This window comes from Pristis pectinata, chromosome 3 (assembly GCF_009764475.1).
Source record: "Pristis pectinata isolate sPriPec2 chromosome 3, sPriPec2.1.pri, whole genome shotgun sequence".
Lineage (NCBI taxonomy): Eukaryota > Metazoa > Chordata > Chondrichthyes > Rhinopristiformes > Pristidae > Pristis > Pristis pectinata.
This window is the reverse complement of record NC_067407.1, coordinates 144,003,182-144,024,848: the sequence shown is the minus strand read 5'-3', so window position 1 is coordinate 144,024,848 and position 21,667 is coordinate 144,003,182. Positions and strand designations below refer to the sequence as shown.

Sequence of the window (21,667 nt, the reverse complement as noted above, 5' to 3'; positions counted from 1 at the left end):
GGTCACAGACCTCCAGAGAGAGAAAAATCCCTCCACCACTATCTTCTGTCTTCTGTGGCCAAGCCAATTTTGAATCCAATTTACTGTCTCCATGGATCCCATGTGCCTTATCGAAAGCTCTGTGTAGACAGCATCCACTGCCCTACCCTCATTAATCATCTTCGTCATATCCTCAAAAATCTCAATCAAACATAAAAAATGACCTCCTCCACACAAAGCTATGCTGACTCCCTAAATTGTCTGTTTTCCAGACATTTCGTGGGCTCTTTTAGTCCTCCTGATTCTCTCTTCAAGTTCCCTCTTGCTTCCTTTATAATTCTCAAATGCCCTGTCCGATTCCAGCTTCCTTAACCTTATATAAACTTCCTGTTCTTTATGACCAAATTTCCAACATCTCTTGCCACCCAAGGTTCCTGAACCTTGCCATCCTTGTCTGTCTTCATCACAGGAACATGTTGGTCCTGAATTCTGACTGGCATGTTGGATGTGGACTTACCCGGTAACAGGTGTCCTGCCTACTGGACTTGATCATTGTAACCAGTATTTACATCACTAGGATGTTACCAGGATTAGAGAGTATTAACTAGAGGCTAACACGAGGGGACATAATTTTAAGGTGATTGGAAGAAGATATAAGGGGGATGTCAGGGGTAAGTTTTTTTTGCACAGAGAGTGGTGGGTGCGTGGAACGCACTGCTGGCAGAGGTTGTGGGGGCAGATACATTAGGGACATTTAAGAGGCTCTTCGATAGGCACATGAATGATAGAAAAATAGGGGGCTATGTGGGAGGGAAGGGTTAGATAGTTCTTAGAGCAGGATAAAATGTCGGCACAACATTGTGGGCCGAAGGGCCTGTATTGTGCTGTAGTGTTCTATGTAGAAGGAAAGTCATAAAGTCATACATCATGGAAATAGGCCTTTTGGCCCAACTGGTCCATGCCAACCAAGATGCACATCCAAGCTAGTCCCATTTGGCAGTGTTTGGCCCAATTGGTTGGGCAAACTTGGATAGTTTTCTCTGGGGCATCAGAGGCTGGGGGGCAATCTGATACAATTATGGGAGACATAGGAAGGGTAGATGGTCAGAGTCTTTTTCCCAGGGTGAAAACATCAAATTGGTATGGGTATTGGTATATTATTGTCACTTGTACCCAGGTACAGTGAAAAACTTGTCGCATACCGTTTGTACAGATCAGTTCATTACACAGTGCATTGAGGTAGTACAGGGTAAAAACAATAACAGAGAACGATGATAGTAAAAGTAATGAGTCGATCTGCAGAGAGCAGCTTGCAATATGTCGCCTCACTCTGGCGCCATCTTGCCTAAGGGCATGGCTTTAAGGTGAGAGGGGGAACGTTTAACGGAGAGTTACAAGACAAGTTCTTTTTTTACACAGAGAGTGGTTGGTGCCTGGAATGCACTGTCAAGGGAAGTGGTAGAAGCAGATATGATAGCAATTTAGACAGGCACGTGAAATGGCAGGGAATGGACAGATACGAATCATGTGCAAGCAGATGGGATTAGCTTTGACTGGCATCATGGTTGGTGCAAACATGGTGGGCTAATGGGCCTATTTCTATGCTGTACAGAAACTCAAGGAAAAGCATCTCGTCTTCTGAATGTATATGACAACCCCCAGGACCTAATATGTAGTTTAACAATTTCAGGCGGACTTGTTCCTTCACAGATATGGCTGTACATCCGTGAAGAAGCAAATATGTTTCTGAATTATCTCTGTTCCAACGGCGGGTTTTTGAACTGATACCTGTACCTATCACAGTTATTCCCTCTGCAGTTTGCAGCGTGCCCTTCCCTGCAGCTGGAACCACTCTCTGGTGCTGGGGTAGCATTGCCCTACACTGTCAACTGATTCTGTCTTAATGGACGCTGCTGGCCTGCTGGACACTGCCAGTGTTATTAGGTTCTGTTACTGTCAATAACATTCTGGGACGGGTGGGGTATTGGTACACAGCTGCTGCCTAGATCAACATCCAGTGGCTGTCTATCACTGAGGCCTGCATCACTCCCAGTGTAAGGATTCTATCCAATACTTAAAGTGGCTGCATCCTCCAGCACACTATGGTGTGTACCCGAGCAATACATGGACAGAGCTAAGTAGCACGCAAAACAAGTAAAGAATATGACAACGGCTACTAGAAACAGTATCAGAGACTGTGGTGGGAAGAGACGAACGTAAGAAAACACACAGCAAGATTATAACATCCACTCAAGATTCTGCGGAAGATCACTGCCTAATTTTTCTTCATACCTGTTTTCAGAGTCAAAGACTCCCTCGGGTAATAAGTACAGTGCTTCTTTTTGACGGGTCTCAATCACCTGTGAAAAGGTCAACAGTTAGGAAATCTATAATAGTGAGGGAGAGAAAGAGTGAATCAGGGGTTTGACCAATGAGCACACAGAGTGAATCATGCGTTTGACCAATGAGCACACAGAGTGAGTCATGCGTTTGACCAATGAGCACACAGAGTGAATCATGGGTTTGACCAATGAGCCTACAGAGTGAATCATGCATTTGACCAATGACCACACAGAATGAGTCATGCGTTTGACCAATGAGCACACAGAGTGAGTCATGCGTTTGACCAATGAGCACACAGAGTGAATCATGCGTTTGACCAATGAGCACACAGAGTGAATCATGCGTTTGACCAATGAGCACACAGAGTGAATCATGCGTTTGACCAATGAGCACACAGAGTGAATCATGGGTTTGACCAATGAGCACACAGAGTGAATCATGGGTTTGACCAATGAGCACACAGAGTGAATCATGCATTTGACCAATGAGCACACAGAGTGAGTCATGGGTTTGACCAATGAGCACACAGAGTGAATCATGCATTTGACCAATGAGCACACAGAATGAGTCATGCGTTTGACCAATGAGCACACAGAGTGAGTCATGCGTTTGACCAATGAGCACACAGAGTGAATCATGCGTTTGACCAATGAGCACACAGAGTGAATCATGCATTTGACCAATGAGCACACAGAGTGAATCATGGGTTTGGGCAATGAGCACACAGAATGAGTCATGCGTTTGACCAATGAGCACACAGAGTGAGTCATGCGTTTGACCAATGAGCACACAGAGTGAATCATGGGCTTGACCAATGAGCACACAGAGTGAATCATGGGTTTGGGCAATGAGCACACAGAGTGAATCATGCGTTTGACCAATGAGCACACAGAGTGAATCATGGGCTTGACCAATGAGCACACAGAGTGAATTGTTTAAGAGCCTATCCAAGAGCCCCTTAAACACCTCTATCGTATCTGTGTCCTCCACCACCCCTGGCAGCATATTCCAGGCACCTGTCGCACTCTAAAAACTTGCCCCGCATGTGTCTTTGAACTTTCCCCCTTTCACCCTAAGTCTATGCCCTCTAGTACTAGACATTTTGACCCTAGGAAAAAGCTATTTATGAAGTATCCAGATGAGTGCTTGAAATACTTATGCATAGAAGGGTATGGACCAAGTGCTGAGAGATGGGATGAGATAGGATTAATACAGAAGGGTGCACAATGGTCAGCATGAACAAGTTGGGCTCAATGGCTTGTTTCCATGGTGCATGATTCTGTGACTTGTATGACTACCCTCTTGCTCCCAGTATACTAATAGAATGTCTTGGGATTCTCCTTAGTCTTACCTGACAAGGATATTTTAGAACCATAGAACTATAGAACACTACAGCACAGAAAACTGGCCATTCAGCCCTTCTAGTCTGTGCTGAAACTTTATTCCGCTCGTCCCATTTACCTGTACCCAGTCCATAATCCTCCAGACCTCTCCCATCCATGTATCTATCCAATTTATTCTTAAAACTTGAGAGTGAGCCTGCATTTACCACGTCAGGTGGCAGCCCGTTCCACACTCCCACCACTCTCTGAGTGAAGAAGTTCCCCCTAATGTTCCCCCTAAACCTTTCCCCTTTCACCCTAAAGCCATGTACTCTCGTACTTATCTCTCCTAATCTAGGTGGAAAGAGTGTCTATACCCCTCAAAATTTTGTAAAATCAAATCTCCCCTCATTCTTCTGCGCTCCAAGGAATAAAGTCCTAACCTGTTCAATCTTTCCTTGTAACTCAACTCCTGTTGTCCCTTTATTGTCCCTTTTTGCCCCTCTAATTTCTTCTTTAAGTTCTCTTCTACACGCCCTACATTCTTCAAGGGACTCACTTTATTATAGTTGCTTATACCTCCCATATGCTTCCATTTTTCTTCCTGACCAAACTTCAACATCTAAGGTTCCCTAATCTTCCCATCTTTTTCTTTCATCTTTACCGGAACTCTCACTAACCCTCTTCTAAAAGACTCCCATTTGTCAGATGTTGTTTTATCTGCAAGCATCTGCTCCCACTTTGCTTTCACCAGGCCCTCTCTTGCACTATCAAAATCAGCCTTTGCCCATTGTAGGACCTTGCAAGACTTGCAAATTTCTACAGATGTACGGTGGAGAGCATTCTAACTGGTTGTGTCACAGCCTGGTATGGGTGCTCCAATGCACAGGAACACAAGAGGCTCAGCTAGCTTCATCATGGGCACAACCCTCCCCACTATTATCAAGAGGCGGTGCCTCAAGAAGGCAGCATCCTTTATTTAGGATCCTCACCATCCAGGACATGACCTCTTTGCATTATTGCCACAGGGGAGGAGGTACAGGAGCCTGAAGACCCACACTCAACGATTCAAGAACAGTTTCTTCCCATCCATCATCAGACTTCTGAACAGTCCATGAACCCATGAACACTACCTCATTATTCCTTTTTTTGCATTACTTACTTATTTTGTAATTTCTAGTAACTTTATGTCTTTGCAATAAATAAATTTCACATTACATTAGACAGTGATAATAAACCTGATTCTGACCTTAACTTGAGAACTAACCTTATCCCTTTCCATAACCATCTTGTAACTTACAGAATTATGCTCACTGTTCCCAAATTGGTCCCCTACTGATACTGCCACCACCTGCTCAGTTTCAGCTCAAGGTATGGTTCAGTACAGCCCTGTCTCTTGCAGGACAGCTACACCTTGCCTCCAAAGACTCTCTCTTGGACACACTTACCAAATTCCACCCCATCTAATCCCCTCGTACTAAGGCAATCGCCGTCAATATTGGGAAAGTGAAAATCCTCCACTACTATAACCCTCTTACTTTTACACCTTCCTGAGATTTCCTTATATACAGTATATCTGTTCCTCTGCTTCCTGCTGACTATTGGGAGGCTGACAGTATAACCAAAGGAATGTGACTGCCCCTCTATTATTCCTAAATTCTACTGAAATGGTCTTGTTAGACGATCTGTCCAGCAGAGATAACATTTCAGGTCTGAGACCCTTTATCAGTTTTGTTCTTTTTCTCTTCTCATGGATGCTGCCTGGCCTGCTGAGGGTTTCCAGCACCTTCTACTTTTATTTCAGACTTCCAGCTTCTGCAGTATTGTTTTGTTTCTCTGTCTACATCAGTAAATTATCTTTGAATCCATGAGTTCTAACCTTGTTGACCAACCTCCTCTGTGGGAACTTATCAGAAGCCTTCAAAGAATCCAAACACACCATATCCACTGGCTCCCCCTTATGTATTAGGCTAGTCACATCCTCAATGAACAGTAGATTTGTCAAACGGGATTTCCATTCATAAACATTTTTCAATCTGCTCAATCCTATTATTTTTTCAAGGTCCCCACCTTTGACCCCACCAGCCTCCACATCCAACACACCATCCTTCACCATTTCTGCCAGCTGCAATGAGATACTACCACCAGCCACATCTTCCCCTCTCCCCCCTTTCTGCCTTCCACAGGGACCACTCTCTTTGACTCGCTGCTTTGTTCATCCCTGCCTGTTCATGTGTCTGTCTAAATGTCTTTTAAATGTTGCTATTGTATCTGCATCAACCAACTCCCCTGACAGACATCAGTGATCCAATGGGTTTGTATTACACACTGATAGTTTCATGCCATTGATTGGGAGAATACATTGAAAGGCATGACAGTGGACAGCCAATGGCTAGGTTTAAAGAAATAAAGAACAAGTTGCAAATAAAATATATTTCTTTAAGGCAGAAAAAAAACAGCAGGGAAAGTGATTCACCTGTGGCTGACAAGAAAAATAAAAGGTAGGATTACACTCAAGGAGGAGACTACTAAGGTTGCCAGAAATAGCAGCACACTTGAGGGCGGGAGGCATTTTAGAACTCAGTCAGCAAAGGAGACCCATGAAATTGAAGAACAAAGGCAGGATAGAGTATGGGAGCAGACTGGTGACGGACATAACAGACTGCAGGAGGTTTTATAGGTCTGTAAAATGAAAAGATCAGTGAGGGAAAATGTGGGTCCCTCACAGACACAGACAGGAGAAATAATAATGGGAATAAAGAAACAGCCGAGGAATCAGGCAATTACCGTCTGTCTTCACAGAAGACACACACAACCTGCCCAATATATTACAGAATCAGAGGTCCAGTGAGCAAGGAACTGGAGGAACTACTGGTCACAAAATAATCCTGGAGTTAGAACACGGAACAGTACAGCACAGTAGGGGCCCTTCAGTCCACTATGTTGTGCTGAACTATATGAACACCTCCTCCGTGATCAATCTAACCCTTCCCTCCTGCACAGCCCATAACCCTCCATTTTTCTTACATCCATGTGCCTATCTGAGAGCCTTTTAAATGTCCCTTTTGTATCAGCCTCTACCACCACCCCCGGCAGTGCGTCCCAGGCACCCACCACTCTCTGCATAAAGAAATTACCTCTGACATCTCCCCAGAACATTCCTCCTCTGACCATAAACAATGTCCTCTGGTAATGACTATTACCACACTGGGGAAAAGGTGCTGGCTGGCTACTCTTTCTATGCCCCTCATAATCTTATACAAATCGCCTCTCATCCTGCATTGCTCCAAAGAGAAAAGCCCCAGCTCGCTCAACCTTTCCTCATAAAACATACTCTCTAATCCAGGCAGCATCCTGGTAAATCTCCTCTGCACCCTCTCTAAAGCTCCCACATCCTTCCTGTAATGAGTTGGTGAGTTTGAAAGCTGATAAGTCCCTAGGACCTGATGAGCCATATCACAGAGTTATGAAAGAGGTGGTGTTAGAGATAGTGGGTGCTTTGATTATCATCTTCCAGGGTTCTGCAGATTCTGGAATTGTTCCTGTGCACTGGAGGGTAGCAAATGTGACCCCAGTATTTGCGAAAGAAGAGAAAGAGAGGACAGATTTCTAAGCCTTATGTTTGTTTTCAGAAAATAGCTGGAATACTGAAGGATGTAATACTGAACATTTTGAAAAGAAGACAAAAATCATGCAGTTGCTGGAATCTGGAACAAAAGAACACTGGAAGAACTCAGTGGGTCAAGCAGCATCTGTAGAGGCAAAAGGTGTAAGTCGGGGTTTCAGGTAAGACTCTCCATCATAACTGAGAGAAAAGGGGAAAGGTTGCCAGCATATAGCAGTATGAGTGGGGGTGACACAGAGGCTGGTAGATGATAGGTGGAACCAGATGGGAAAGGCCAGATGGGAAGGGGTTGATGGTCAGAGGGAACCAGGTGGGGGAATGGGAGGAGGTGGGAGAGGTGAACAAAGCGAGAAAAAAAACAATTGGATAGATAGGTGTGTTTGTAGGAGGAGAACACCTGGGGGTGGGTTATCTGAACTTGGAAAATTCAATATTTGTACCATTGGGTTGCAAGATTCCGTGGAATATAAAATGTACATCCAATTTGTGCCTGGCCTCTCTGTAACAATTGAGAATGCCGAGGACAGATGGGTCAGTGTGGGAGTGGGAAGGAGAGTTAAAGTGACATGCCACCAGAAGTTTGGGACGACCATTGCAGACAGGGCGTGGGTGCCCTGCTGAATGGTCACCTAGTCTACATTTGGTTTCTCCAATGTGATTATATCTGATTCCACCACGTTCTCTGGCAGTGATTTCCAGATATCTATTCAGAATTGGATTCAGAATTGGCTCGCTCATAGAAGACAGAGGGTGGTGGTAGATGGAGCGTATTCTGCCTGGAGGTCAGTGACCAGCGGTGTTCCACAGGGATCTGTTCTGGGACCCTTGCTCTTTGTGATTTTTATCAATGACTTGGATGAGGATGTGGAAGGGTGGGTTAGTAAGTTTGCTGATGATACAAAGGTTGATGGTGTTGTGGATAGTGTAGAAGGTTGCTGTAGATTACAACAGGATATTGATAGAATGCAGAGCTGGACTGAGAAGTGGCAGATGGCATTCAACCCGGAAAAGTGTGAAGTGATACACTTCAGAAGACCGAATTTGAAGGCAGAATACAAGGTTAATGGCAGGACTCTTAGCAGCGTGGAGGAACAGAGGGATCTTGGGGTCCATGTCCATAGATTCCTCAAGGTTGCCATGCAGGTTGATCAGGTTGTTAAGAAAGCATATGGTGCGCTGGTCTTCATCAGTCGGGGTGTTGAGTTCAAGAGCCACGAGGTGATGTTGCAGCTCTATAGAACTCTGGTTAGACCACACTTGGAGTATTGTGTTCAATTCTGGTCACCTCATTATAGGAAGGATGTGGAGGCTTTGGAGAGGGTGCAGAGGAGATTTACCAGGATGCTGCCTGGATTGGAGAGCATGTTTTATAAGGATTGGTTGAGTGAGCTGGGGCTTTTCCCTTTGGAGAGAAGGAGGATAAGAGGTAACTTGATGGAGGTGTACAAGATGATAAGAGGCATAGATCGAGTGGACAGTCAGAGAATTTTTCCCAGGGCGACAATGGCTAACGCGAGGGGATATAATTTTAAGGTGATTTGAAGAAGATCTAAGGGGGATGTCAGAGGTAAGTTTTTTTTACACAGAGAGTGGTGGGTGCGTGGAACGCACTGCCGGCAGAGGTTGTGGGGCAGATACATTAGGGACATTTAAGAGACTCTTAGATAGCCACGTGAATGATAGAGAAATGGGGGGCTATGTTGGAGGAAAGGGTTTGGTAGATCTTAGAGCAGGATAAAATATCGGCACAACATCGTGGGCTGAAAGGCCTGTACTGTGCTGTAGTGTTCTATGTTCTAAACATTAGAGCCAGCCCTCCCAGGATTGAGTTCAGGGATTACTTCTGCAGCTATAAGCACTGGAAATATTGAAGTCCCTTCCCTCTAATGCCAATTGAAGCTGTATCCTTTGCTAATTTTAACACTGACACTGACAGGCTTTAGGACATGATCAGTGAATGGTCCAACAAGGTGAATGGTCCACTTGTGTCTCTGCAGTGCCAGAGTAAACCAGGGTCTCAGTAATGGAGGGAGATTGGCTCACACTCCCGGGGTTCACTTCAATTTGTCCTCCTGTCACCTTACCTGCTGGATATTTTGACAGAAGGCTGGCAGTGTGGTGAGCTGGCTGATGAAGTTCAGGTAGGCAGAGGCAAGGGCATGTATCGCACAGCGGCTCCACATGGGTAGGTTGTCTTCATTGTTCAGGGAAAGCTCCTGTCAAAGAGAGAGATTGTTTCACTCTCTATTGTTTCCCTACAGTCAAGCGGACAGCTTTACATACAGTGAGAAATCAACAAGAATGTTGGGGAATCCAACTGCACGATTACACTATTTGCTAGTATTACACATTTTGAATAATTTTCCAGGCATGGCACAGCTAGTAGAACAGTCGCTTCACAGCACCAGCAACGCGGGTTCAATGCTGACCTCAGGCGCTATCCATGTGCTGGTTGTACGCTCTCCATGTGACTGTGTGCATTTCACCTGGGACTCCTCCCAAGTCCCAAACTTCTGCTGTTTGTCAGGTGAACTGGCCGCTGTAAATTACCCCAGCTGTAGAAGAGTGGTGGGAGAATTGATGGGCTGTTAATAGCAAGTGAGAATGAAGGTTACAGTAAATAAGTGGAAGAATGCGGATGATGGGGTTGCTCTGAGAGCCTGTAAAGACCCGATGGGCTGACTGGCCTCTCTGTACGAGAAAAATAGAAGATAACGAACATTTCCTGCTCACTTCCCTTCACCTGGAAGATTGCTCTAGGTCTCGATCTTCCTCCTTCATCAGTAATGACCGTGTCCCCAACCTCCCTCCCACACCCAGTGATGGCCATGTCTTGACCTCCCTCCCTTACCCAGGAGTGACCGTGTCCCCGACCTCCCTCCTTCCCACAACCAGGTGTGATAGTGTCCCCGACCTCCCTCCCTCTCCCAGGAGTGACCATGTCCCCGACCTCCGTCCCTCTCACACCCAGGAGTGACCGTGTCCTCGATCGCCCTCCCTCCCACACCCAGGAGTGACCATGTCCCCGACCTCCCTCCCACACCCGGGAGTGACCGTGTCCCCGATCTCCCTCCCTCACCCAGGAGTGACCATGTCCCCGACCTCCCTCCCACACCCAGGGGTGACAGTGTCCCCGACCTCCCTCCCATACCCAGTGATGGCCATGGCTCGACCGACCTCCCTCACTCAGGAGTGACCGTGTCCCCGACCTCCCTCCCACACCCAGGAGTGATCGTGTCCCCGACCTCCCTCCCTCCCACACCCAGGAGTGACCGTGTCCCAGACCTCCTCCTCACACCCAGGAGTGACCGTGTCCCTGACCTCCCTCCCTCCCACACCCAGGAGTGACCATGTCCCCGACCTCCCTCCCTCCCACACCCAGGAGTGACCATGTCCCCGACCTCCCTCCCTCCCACACCCAGGAGTGACCGTGTCCTCGACCTCCCTCGCTCCCACACCCAGGAGTGACTGTGTCCCCAACCTCCCTCCCACATCCAGGAGTGACCGTGTCCCCGATCTCCCTCCCTCACCCAGGAGTGACTGTGTCTCAAGCTCCCTCCCACACCCAGGAGTGACCGTGTCCCCAACCTCCCTCCCACACCCAGTGATGGCCATGTCTCGACCTCCCTCCCTCAGCCAGGAGTGACTGTGTCTCGATCTCCCTGCCTCACCCAGGGGTGACCATGCCCCTGATCCCTCTCTGTCACCCGGGGTGACCCTGTCTTGTTAACCCTTTGTCAGCCAGGAGCGACAGTGTCCCTGAACTACTTCCCATCCCCCTCTACTCTTCAGTGCACATGAATGTCCAGGTGGACCTGTCCATTGTGGCCATGGATAAGAGCGTGGCTGTAACTACATTTTTGACACCATGTTTTAGCCATGCTCACTGTGGACTTGGTTATAATCTCTAGGCATTGCTGCATTGGACAGACTGTTCCCATGGGAGTTTTTTGGTCTATAAAAAGAGGTTTATCACTGGCTAGGTTTTCAGATGAACAGACCAGATACCAGGTTAATAAAATGGGATAATAATGAAAGTTATCGTGGGATCGAAAAGCCTGATTAGGAAGGGCTCGTTGGATATTTAAGGGAGACTGGTAACCCTTCTGCACCATTCTCAGCCATGCATCCAAAAGGTCTTCACAGCCAATCAGATGCTCTTGAAGTTAAAGTGTTTTCGAGTTTAAGAGCCGCGAGGTAATGATGCAGCTCTACAAAACTCTGGTTAGACCACACTTGAAGTACTGTGTCCAGTTCTGGTCGCCTCATTATAGGAAGGATGTGGAAGCGTTGGAAAGGGTGCAGAGGAGATTTACCAGGATGCTGCCTGGATTAGAGAGTATGGATTATGAGGAGAGACTAAAGGAGCTAGGGCTTTACTAATTAGAGAGAAGGAGGATGAGGGGAGACATGGTAGAGGTATACAAGATATTAAGAGGAATAGATAGAGTGGGCAGCCAGCACCTCTTTCCCAGGGCACCAATGCTCAATACAAGAGGACATGGCTTTAAGGGAATGGGTGGGAAGTTCAAGGGAGATGTCAGAGGGAGGTTTTTCACCCAGGGAGTGGTTGGTGCATGGAATGCACTGCCTGGGGTGGTGGTGCTGATACGTTGGTCAAGTTCAAGAGATTGTTAGATAAGCATATGGAGGAATTTAAAATAGGGGGATATGTGGGAGGAAGGGGTTAGATAGTCTTAGGCGTGGTTTAAAGGTTGGCACAACATGGTGGGCCGAAGGGCGTGTATTGTGCTGTATTGTTCTATGTTTCTATGGTTCAATGGCAAGGTTCCAGTGTAATAATGACCCCATTGTGACAATGAATAGATGGTTTGTTTTGTAATATTTGAGAAATTCTGCACTGGTCAAGATACTGCACCCACACAAAGGAGCTGCTGAAGCTCAGCTTCATCATATTTCAAATATGTTACTCTCAGTTTTGAACCGGAAGATAGTTATGTTTGTTCCAGGTCAATCATCCCAGCCCCATGACATCACGGCAGGGGTTCCTCAGGGCAGTGTCCTTGAAACCATCTTCAGCTGCTTCATCAATGACCTTCCTTCCATCATAAGGTCAGAAGTGGGGATGTTTGCTGATGATTGCACAATGTTGAATTCCATTTGCAACACCTTAGCTAATGAGGCAGCCCATGCCTGCAGGCAGCAAGACCTAGACAACATTCAGGCATCGGTGTGACAAGTAATATTTAAGACAGAAAAGTGCCAGGCAATAACCATCTCCAATAAGAGAACATTTAACCACCTGGCCTTGATATTCAATGACATTACCATCACTGCGCTCCCCACCATCAACATCATGGAGGGTCACCATTGACCAGAATTTCAACTAGACCAGCCACACAAACACGGTGACTACAAGAGCAAGTCAGAGGCTGGGGATCCTGCAGTGAGTGGCTCACCTCCTGACACCCCAAGGCCTTTCCAACATCGACAAAGCACAAGTCAGAAGTGTGATGAAATGTTTTCCATTTGCCTGGGTGAGTGCAGGCTTCAACTACTCTCAAGAAGATTTCGACCACTCAGGAAATCTTGACCTGTACCCCATCCACCACCCGGAACATGCATTCCCTCCACCACTGAAATACAGTGTGTATCTTCAATAGAATGCACAGCAGTTGTTCACCCAGGCTAGCACATCCCAAGAAGGATGAAGGTCAAAGGGGCAGGAGAACACCACCACCTACAGGTTCCCCAGGTTGCACTCCATTCTGACTGGGAAACATAACACCAGTCCTTCATTGTCACTGGGTCTAAATCATGGAACTGTCTCTGCAATAGCAGAGAGCACCTTCACCAGAGGAACTGCAGCACACTCTCACCTTCTCAAGGCCATTGAGGGATGGGCATTACATGCTGAATGTACAAATAAAATTTGATGCTCAAGTGTGTGAACTAGAATGTGAATACAAAATGTTCTGAAGGAGGGAGGCAACCACTTGGCCATGCTGGCCTTTGCTCCCAGAGAACAGCTAAAAGGAACTGACCCTGTCAGCAGGCCCATTGTCAATGAAGTGTATCCCAAACAAATTGTGCCTACCATGATGACTTTGGCAGGCAGACACCAAAGACAGTGTTGCCAGGTCTGTTGCTACAGTTCTAATATATCATCGCTGGCAAGGCCAGCATTTATTGTCCATCCCTAGCTGCCTTTGCGGAGGTGGGGGATGAGCTGTGGTCCACCACTACCTCCTCACTGCACCTACCTGGAGGGCCAGTACCACACGGATGGGACCCACCTCACTGCACCTACCTGGAGGCCAGTACCACACGGATGGGACACACGTCATTGCACCTACCTGGAGGGCCAGTACCACACGGATCAGGTCCACCACCACCTCCTCATTGGCAAGCTCCACGCTGATGAGAGCAAGCATGGCATAGATGGCATCGTAGTGGATGTGGGAGTTATTCTGCTGTTTACAGATCAGGTAGATGTATCTGTACAAGGTCTGTGAGTGCTGGAAGAGGAGAGGTCAACCTTAATCAACGTGGACATTATTACCAGAGAGAAGAGACAGTCATTACTCAGGGACCTCCCAGCTCCCCCAACTGACCAGCAGGAAACACACCCCTGTGGTGAAGGCAGGAACAGTGACAACATTTAAGAGGCATCTGGACATGTACATAGAACATAGATAGAACATAGAACAGTACAACACAAGAACAGGCCCTTTGGCCCATGAAGATGTGCCAAACTAATTAAACTAATGACACCTAACCCCTTCTGCCTGCACATAGCCCACATCCCTCCATTCTCTGCACATACATGTGTCTATCTAAGAGCATCTAAAGCACCTCTATCATATCTGCCTCCATCACTACCCCTGGCAGCACATTCCAGGCACCCACCACTCTGAATAAAAAACTTGCCCCACACATCTCCTTACTCCCCCTCACCTTAAATACATGCCCTCTGTATTAGACAGTTCCAACCTTGAGAAAAAGATACTGGCTGTCTACTCTAGCTATGTCTCTCATAATTATATAAATCTCCCCTCAGCCTCTGCCGCTCCAGAGAAAATAACCCTAGTTTGTCCAGCCTCTCCTTGTAGCCCATGAGGGATATGGATGGAAACATCAGGAAGTGCAAAGCAGAGGAACTCCAGGAAACCCTTGGATACAGAGACACACAATGGGGACACTGGGACAGGATCATAGAGTTGTAAAACACAGAAACAGGCCCTTTGGCCCACCATGCCCATTTCCCTCCATTTTCCTCTCATTCATGTGCCCATCCAAGCCCCTCTTAAAAGCCCCCAATGAATTTGCCTCCACCACCCTATCAGGCAACGCATTCTAGGCATCCACCGCTCTCTGAGTAAAAAATATCCCTCACGTCTCTTCTGAACCTACCCCCCTTTCACCTTAAATGCATGCCCTCTGGTATTGGATCGCTCAATAATGGGAAAAAGATATTGCTTGTCCACCCTATCTGTGCCCCTCATCATTTTATACACTTCCAACAGATCACCCCTCAGCCTCCGTCACTCCAGAGAAAAGAGCCCAAGTTTGTCCAGCTTCTCCTGATAGCACATGCCCTCTAATCCAGGCAGCATCCTAGTAAACCTCCACTGCACCCTCTCTAAAGCCTTGACATCCTTCCTATAGTGAGGTGACCAGAATTGCAGGCAATACTCTAAATGCGGCCTAACCAGAGTTCTATAGAGATGCATCATAACTTCTTGACTCCTATACTCAATACCTCGATTAATGAAAGCAAGCATTCCATAAGCTTTCTTAACCACCCTGTCTACCTGTGTAGCCACTTTCAATGAGCCATGGACTTGCACCTCAAGGTCTCTCTACTCTTCCTCTGTTAAGGGTCTTGCCCTTAAGAGTGTACTGCCTCTTGACATTAGTCCTACCAAGGTGCAACATCTCACATTTATACGGGTTAAATTCCATCTGCCATTTCTCTGCCCACATCTGCAGCTGATCTATATCACGCTGTATCCATCGCCAGTCTTCTACACCATTCACAACTCCACCAATCTTGGTATCGTCTGCAAACTTACTAACCCACCCATCAACATACTCATCCAGGTCATTTATGTACATCACAAACAGCAGAGGTCCCAGCACAGATCCCTGTGGAACACCACTACCACAGGCCTCCAGCCCCAATAAGTCCCTTCAACTACCACCCTGTGTCTTCTATGGGCAAGCCAGTTCTGGATCCACACAGCCAATTCTCCTCTGATCCCATGCATCCGAACTTTCTTGATTAACTGATTATGTGGGACCTTGTCAAATGCCTTACTGAAGTCCGAATAGATGACATCCACAGCTCTACCCTCATCATTCTCTCTAATCACCCTGTCAAAAAACTCAACCAGGTTAGTAAGACACAACTTGCCCCACACTGAGCCATGCTGGCTTTCCCTAATCAAGCCATTGGATTACAGATGCTTGTATATCCTATCTCGAAGAATTTTCTCTAGCAATTTCCCTCCAACTGACGTGAGACTCACTGGTCTATAGTCTCCCGGGTTTTCCCTTGTTCCTTTCTTAAATAGAGGAACAATATGAGCCACTCGCCAGTCCTCCGGGACCTCACCCGTGGTCAAAGAGGACACAAAGATACTGGTCAAGGCCCCAGCAATTTCCTCTCCCGCCTCCCTCAGTAACCTGGTGTATATCCCATCAGGCCCTGGGGACATCCACCTTAATAGTTTAGGAGAACTAACACTACCTCCTCCTTGACATCTAAATGCCCTAACATGTTTACGCCCTCAGTTCTAATTTCTGCATCCTGCCTGTCCCTTTCCTGGGTAAATACTGAAGAGAAATACTCATTCAGAACCTCACCCAAATCCTCTGCATCCAAACATAGATTCCCTGCTTTAGCCTTAAGTGGTCCTACCTCTTATTCCTGACGTAGGTATAGAATGCCTTTGGATACTCCTTAATCCTTCTTGCTAAGGACTTTTCATACCCCTCCTGGCTTTCCTAATTCCTTTCTTGAGTTCATTTCTAGCTTACTTATAGTATTTACATGCTCTGTCTGATCCTAACTTCCGAAGCTCTACATACTTGTCCTTTCTCTTCTTGACTAAGTTCATCACTTCTCTAGACATCCAAGGTTCCCTTATTGTTCCATTCATGTCCTTCCTTCTAATCAGGACACACCTATCCTGTACCCGATGTATTTGATCCTTAAACACTTTCCACATGTTCGATGTGGACTTGCCAGCAAAAAGGTGTTCCCAGTTTACCTAGTTCCTGCCTTATGCCTTCATAATTAGCCCTGCTCCAATTTAAAACCCTCCTGCTAGCCCCATACCTATCCTTATCTATAGCTATCCTGAAAGTTAATGAGCTGTGGTCACTGTTCCCCAATTGCTCACCCACTGACAGGTGAGTCACCTGGCCAGGCTCATTACCCAACACCAGGTCCAGAATAGCCTCTCCCCTTGTTGGACTGTCAACATATTGATTTAAGAACCCCTCCTGGATACACCTAACAAATTCTGCCCCATCTAACCCCCAGCGCTAAAAAGGTCCCAATTTACATTATGGTCCTAATCCTGGTCATGGGAGACCAGGATTAAAGACCATTGGCTAAAACTGCCATAACAGAAACATGGCTGAGGGAAGGGTAGGACTGGCAGCTCAATGTTTCAGGAGACTTCAACAAGTCTCCCATGACCACAACCCTGAAATTTTTACACATTTCTCTAATCTGTTTGCATATCCGTTCCTCAATGTCCCGGTGGCTATGGGGAGGTCTATAGTACACACCCCAGTCAGGAGGTTCTGTGGCCGCAAAAGAGACACCAGGATGGTGTGTTGCCTCCCAGGTGCCAGGGTTAAGGATGTCTCAGAGTGGCTGCAGTACATTGTCAAGGGGGAGGGTCAGCAGCCAGAGGTCGTGTTGCATGTTGGCACCAACGACATAGGTAGAAAGAGGATGTGTAGGAGTTAGGAGAGAACCTAAAAAGCATGGTGTCAAGGGTACTAATCTCCAGATTACTCCCAGTGCCATGTACTTGTGTGGGTAGAAATAGAAAGATAGCTCAGATGAATGCGTGGCTGAGGAGCTGGTGCAGGGGGCAGGGATTCAAGTTCTTGGATCATTGGGATCTCTTCTGGGGTGGGGGTGACTTGTACCTGAATTAGAGGAGACCAAAATCCTGGCTGGAGGATTCACTAGTGCTACTCAGGAGGGTTTAAACTAGAGTGCTAGGGAGTGGGATCCTGAGCAGTAGAGTAGCTGATGAGTAATCAGGGGATAATACTGTTGCCAGTGAGAGCAAATTTAGTCGTCAAGATAGACAGGAGCACAGTCAAGGGGGAGGAAAGACCATTGGCTAAAACTGCATTTATTTCAATGCAAGAGGCTTGACAGGTAAGGTGGATGAACTCAGGGTGTGGATTGGATCTGGGGGCTGGGATATCAAAGCCATAACAGAAACATGGCTGAGGGAAGGGCAGGACTGGCAGCTCAATGTTCCATGATACAGATGCTACAGGCGTTACAGAGGTAAGGGAGGAGGGAGAGTTGCCTTCTTGATGAAAGGGGATATAACAAGATAAGATTCTTTATTAGTCACGTGTACATCAAAACACACAGTGAAATGCATTTTTTGCGTAGAGTGTTCTGGGGGCAGCCCGCAAGTGTCGCCACGCTTCCGGCGCCAACACAGCATGCCCACAACTTCCTAACCCATACGTCTTTGGAATGTGGGAGAAAACCAGAGCACCCGGAGGAAACCCATGCAGACACGGGGAGAACGTACAAACTCCTTACAGACAGCGGCCGGAATTGAACCCAGGTCGCTGGCGCTGTAATAGCGTTACGCTAACCGCTATACAACCGTGCCTAATGTGGTGCCATTGTTTAAAAAGGGGAGAAAAACAAGCCAGGAAACTACAGGCCAGTGAGTCTGACATCGGTGGTGGGTAAATTGCTGGATGGGATTCTGAAGGACCGGATCTATCAACATTTGGAGACAGGGTCTGATTCGGGACAGTCAGCACGTCTTTGTGCGTGGGAAGTCACGTCTGATAAATCTCTTGGAGTTCTTCGAGGAGGTAACCAAGAGGGTAGATGAGGGTAGGGGATGTCGTCTATATGGACTTTAGCAAGGCGTTTGACAAGGTCCCTCATGGCAGGCCAGTCTGGAAGGTTAGATCACATGGGATCCAGAGGGAGATAGCAGACTGGATTCACAACTGGCTCAGTGGCAGGAAGCAGAGGGTGCTGGTCGAGGGTTGTTTCTCAGACTGGAGGCCTGTGTCTAGTGGTGTGCCACAGGACTCGGTGCTGGGACCTTTGTTCTTTGTAATTTATATAAAGGACTTGGATGTGAATGTACAAGGCACGGTTAGTAAGTTTGTGGATGATACTGAAATAGGTGGTGTGGATAGTGTAGAAGGTTATGAAAAATTACAGGGGGATCTTGATCAGCTGGGTATGTGGGCTGAGGATTGGCAAAAGGATTTCAATCCAGATAAATGTAAGGTATTAGATTTCGGGAGATCAAACCAGGGTAGGATTTACACAGTGAATGGTAGGGCCCTGGGGAGTGTTATGGATCAGTGTGACCTCGGAGTGCAAGTGCATAGTTTGCTGAAAGTGACATTACAGGTAGATAGGGTGGTGAAGAAGGCGTTTGGCACGCTGGCCTTCATCAGTCAGGGCACTGAGAAATGGAGTTGGGAAGTTATGTTGCAATTATGTAAGATGTTGGTTATGCCGCACTTAGAGTACTGTGCACAGTTTTGGTTGCCCTGTTTGGAAAAGATGTTATTAAACTAGAAAGAGTACAGAAAAGTTTTACCAGGATGTCGCCTGGACTTGGGATCCTGAGTTACAAGGAGAGGTTGCATAGACTAGGACTTTATTCCCTGGAATGTAGGAGATCAAGAAGTGACCTAACAGATGTATGTATACAAGATCATGAGGGGCATAGACAGGGTGAAACACACAGTCTTTTTCCCAGGGAGGGGGTGCTAAAAACAAGAGGGCATAGGTTTAAGATCAGAGGTGAGAGATTTAAAAGGGACATCAGGGGCAGTTTCTTCACACAAAGGGTGGTGCGTATTTGGAATGAGCTGCCAGAAATAGTAGTTGAGGCAGGTACATCAGCAACATTTAAAAGCCATCTGGATAAGTACATGGATAGGAGAGGTTAGAGGGCTATGGGCCAAATGCAGGCAGATGGGACTAGCTCGCTGGGCAACACATTCTGTGCTGTATGCTTCTATGGCTTTCCAAAATGCAGCATCTCCCAGATCAGATTAAATTCTATCTGCCAATGTGCTGCCCAACTTTCCATCTGACATGGAAGGAAACATCAGGAGATCATGGGACATTGAGAAGTTGCTGGGGTAGAGTAGGAAAATGGATTGACAGAGTGGATGTTGATTGGAACACGTAGATGTGGAAGGACACAGAGGGGGGAAGCAGTGAGATCTGGAGTTACATGCCATGGAACAGTGGGATATGAAGGATCACACAAGAGTACAGTGGGTGGCACAGCTAATAGAGCGGTTGCCTCACAGTTCCAGTGACCTGGGTTCAATCCTGATCTCTAGTGCTGTCTGTGTGGAGTTTGCATGTTCTCCCTGGGACCATGTGGGTTTCTTCCGGGTGCTCCGGTTTTGAACAACCCAAAGACGTATAGGTCAGTAGATTAGAGTCATAGAGCCATAGAGCTGTACAGCATGGAAAACAGGCCCTTCGGACCAACTCGTCTATGCCAACCAAGTTGTTTAACTGATCTAATCCCATTTGCCTACATTTGGCCCATGTCCCTCTAAACTTTTCCTATCCAAGTACCTTTCCAAAGGTCTTTTAAATATTGTAATTGTACCTGCCTCTGCCACTTCCTCTGGTAGCCCGTTCCATATATGCACCATCTTCTGTGTGAAGAAGTTGCTCCTCAGGTCCTTTTAAAATCTTTCCTCTCTCACTTTAAGCCTATGCCCTCCAGTTTTGGACTTTCTTATCCTGGGGAAGACTGTGGCTATTCACCTTATTCATGCCCCTCAAGCTTTCTATAATCTGTATAAGGTCACCTCTCAGCCTCCTACACTCCAGGGAGAAAAGCCCCAGCCTATCTAGCCTCCCCTTATAACTCAAAACCTCCAGTCCAGGTAGCATTGGCATAAATCTTTTCTGCACCCTTTCCAGGTTAATTACGTCCTTCTGATAGCAGGTCAATCGGAACTGTTCACAATACACCAAATGTGGTCTCATCAATGTCATGTGAAGTTGTAACATGATATCCCATGTCCTGATGCAGGGTTTTGACCTGAAATGTCGCCAATTCCTTTCTTCCCACAGACACTGCTTGATCTGCCGAGTTCCTCCAGCTGAATCTGAATTAAACTCCATTTGCCATTCCTCAGCCCACTGACCCAGTTGATCAAGATCCCATTGTAATCTTAGATACTCTCCTTCACAGTCCATGATACCACCAATTTTAGTGTCATTGGGTAACTGGCTGCTGTAAATTACCCCCAGTGTGTGGTGGGGGATAGAATTGGGTGGGGGGGGGGTGGGTGTCAGTGTTGATGGGGCAATAGGTTACAGGTAAAATTGGTGGGATTATGGGGTGCTCTGTGAGACCCACAAACTGTAAGGGGTGAATGGCCTCATTCTCTGTTGCAAAGAAATGTGGATATATACGAGTAAACACTGGGATACGAAAGGGCACAGTAGGAAGTAGAAAGGCATGGAGAAACACATGTGGGAGAGTGATATCCGATAATGAAAACAGAAAGTGCTGGAAACACTCAGAAGGTCAGGCAGCAACTGTGGAGTGAGAAAAACCTGATGATCTGCTGTCAGAACTGATGAATGGTCTTCTACCTGAAATGTTAACAATTCCTCTCCACAGATGCTGCCTGACCTGTTGAACGTTTCCAACATTTTCTGCTTTTATTTCAGAATTCCAACATGCTTATGTTGTTGTCTGTTAATATCCAGTAGTATCTGGAGTACTGTCACAGGTGAGCTCAGCTTCTGGTCCCGCCTGAGAACGTTGCTCATGATTTTCGGCAACATGAGGGAGCTCCCGATTCCAGTAGCATAGCAAAGTTGAGGTGAAGCCCATGTCTGCCAGATGTACCAATTCTCTCTGTGCTGGCCCAGGCAAAGTGCTTCAGTCCTCCCAAAGCATCCCATTTGACACCAGATCATCCTGGATGGCTGTGCTCTTCTAGAGGTGTATGTCAAGGGTGGAACTTATCTGTCAGACCTTGGGTGAATCTCGGTCTTTCTGCTGGACCCACACTGGGTCAACACAGCAGTCAGGAAGACAGGAGGAAACTTACCTTCTTCATGAAAAGTGTATCCTGCCGAGAGCATTTGTCCACCTTCAGCATCAGGACAGAGATATCGGAAATAATACTGAGGAGCAAGAGGAAA

The 21,667-nt window shown here is 46.9% G+C and overlaps 1 protein-coding gene across 5 annotated transcripts in view; it reads right to left on the bottom strand.

Annotated features, from left to right (window-relative positions):
- Nucleotides 1–21,667, bottom strand: part of LOC127568662 (protein EFR3 homolog B-like) — a 177,084-nt gene that overhangs the window by 42,048 nt on the left and 113,369 nt on the right. For all 5 annotated transcript variants that reach the window (XM_052012660.1, XM_052012661.1, XM_052012662.1 and 2 more), the window contains exons 14-17: nt 21,574–21,649; nt 13,587–13,748; nt 9,354–9,485; nt 2,272–2,339 (exon numbers count right to left, since the gene is read on the bottom strand). In XM_052012660.1, the coding sequence (XP_051868620.1) occupies nt 2,272–2,339; nt 9,354–9,485; nt 13,587–13,748; nt 21,574–21,649 (438 nt within the window). The remainder of the gene's footprint in view (nt 1–2,271; nt 2,340–9,353; nt 9,486–13,586; nt 13,749–21,573; nt 21,650–21,667) is intronic.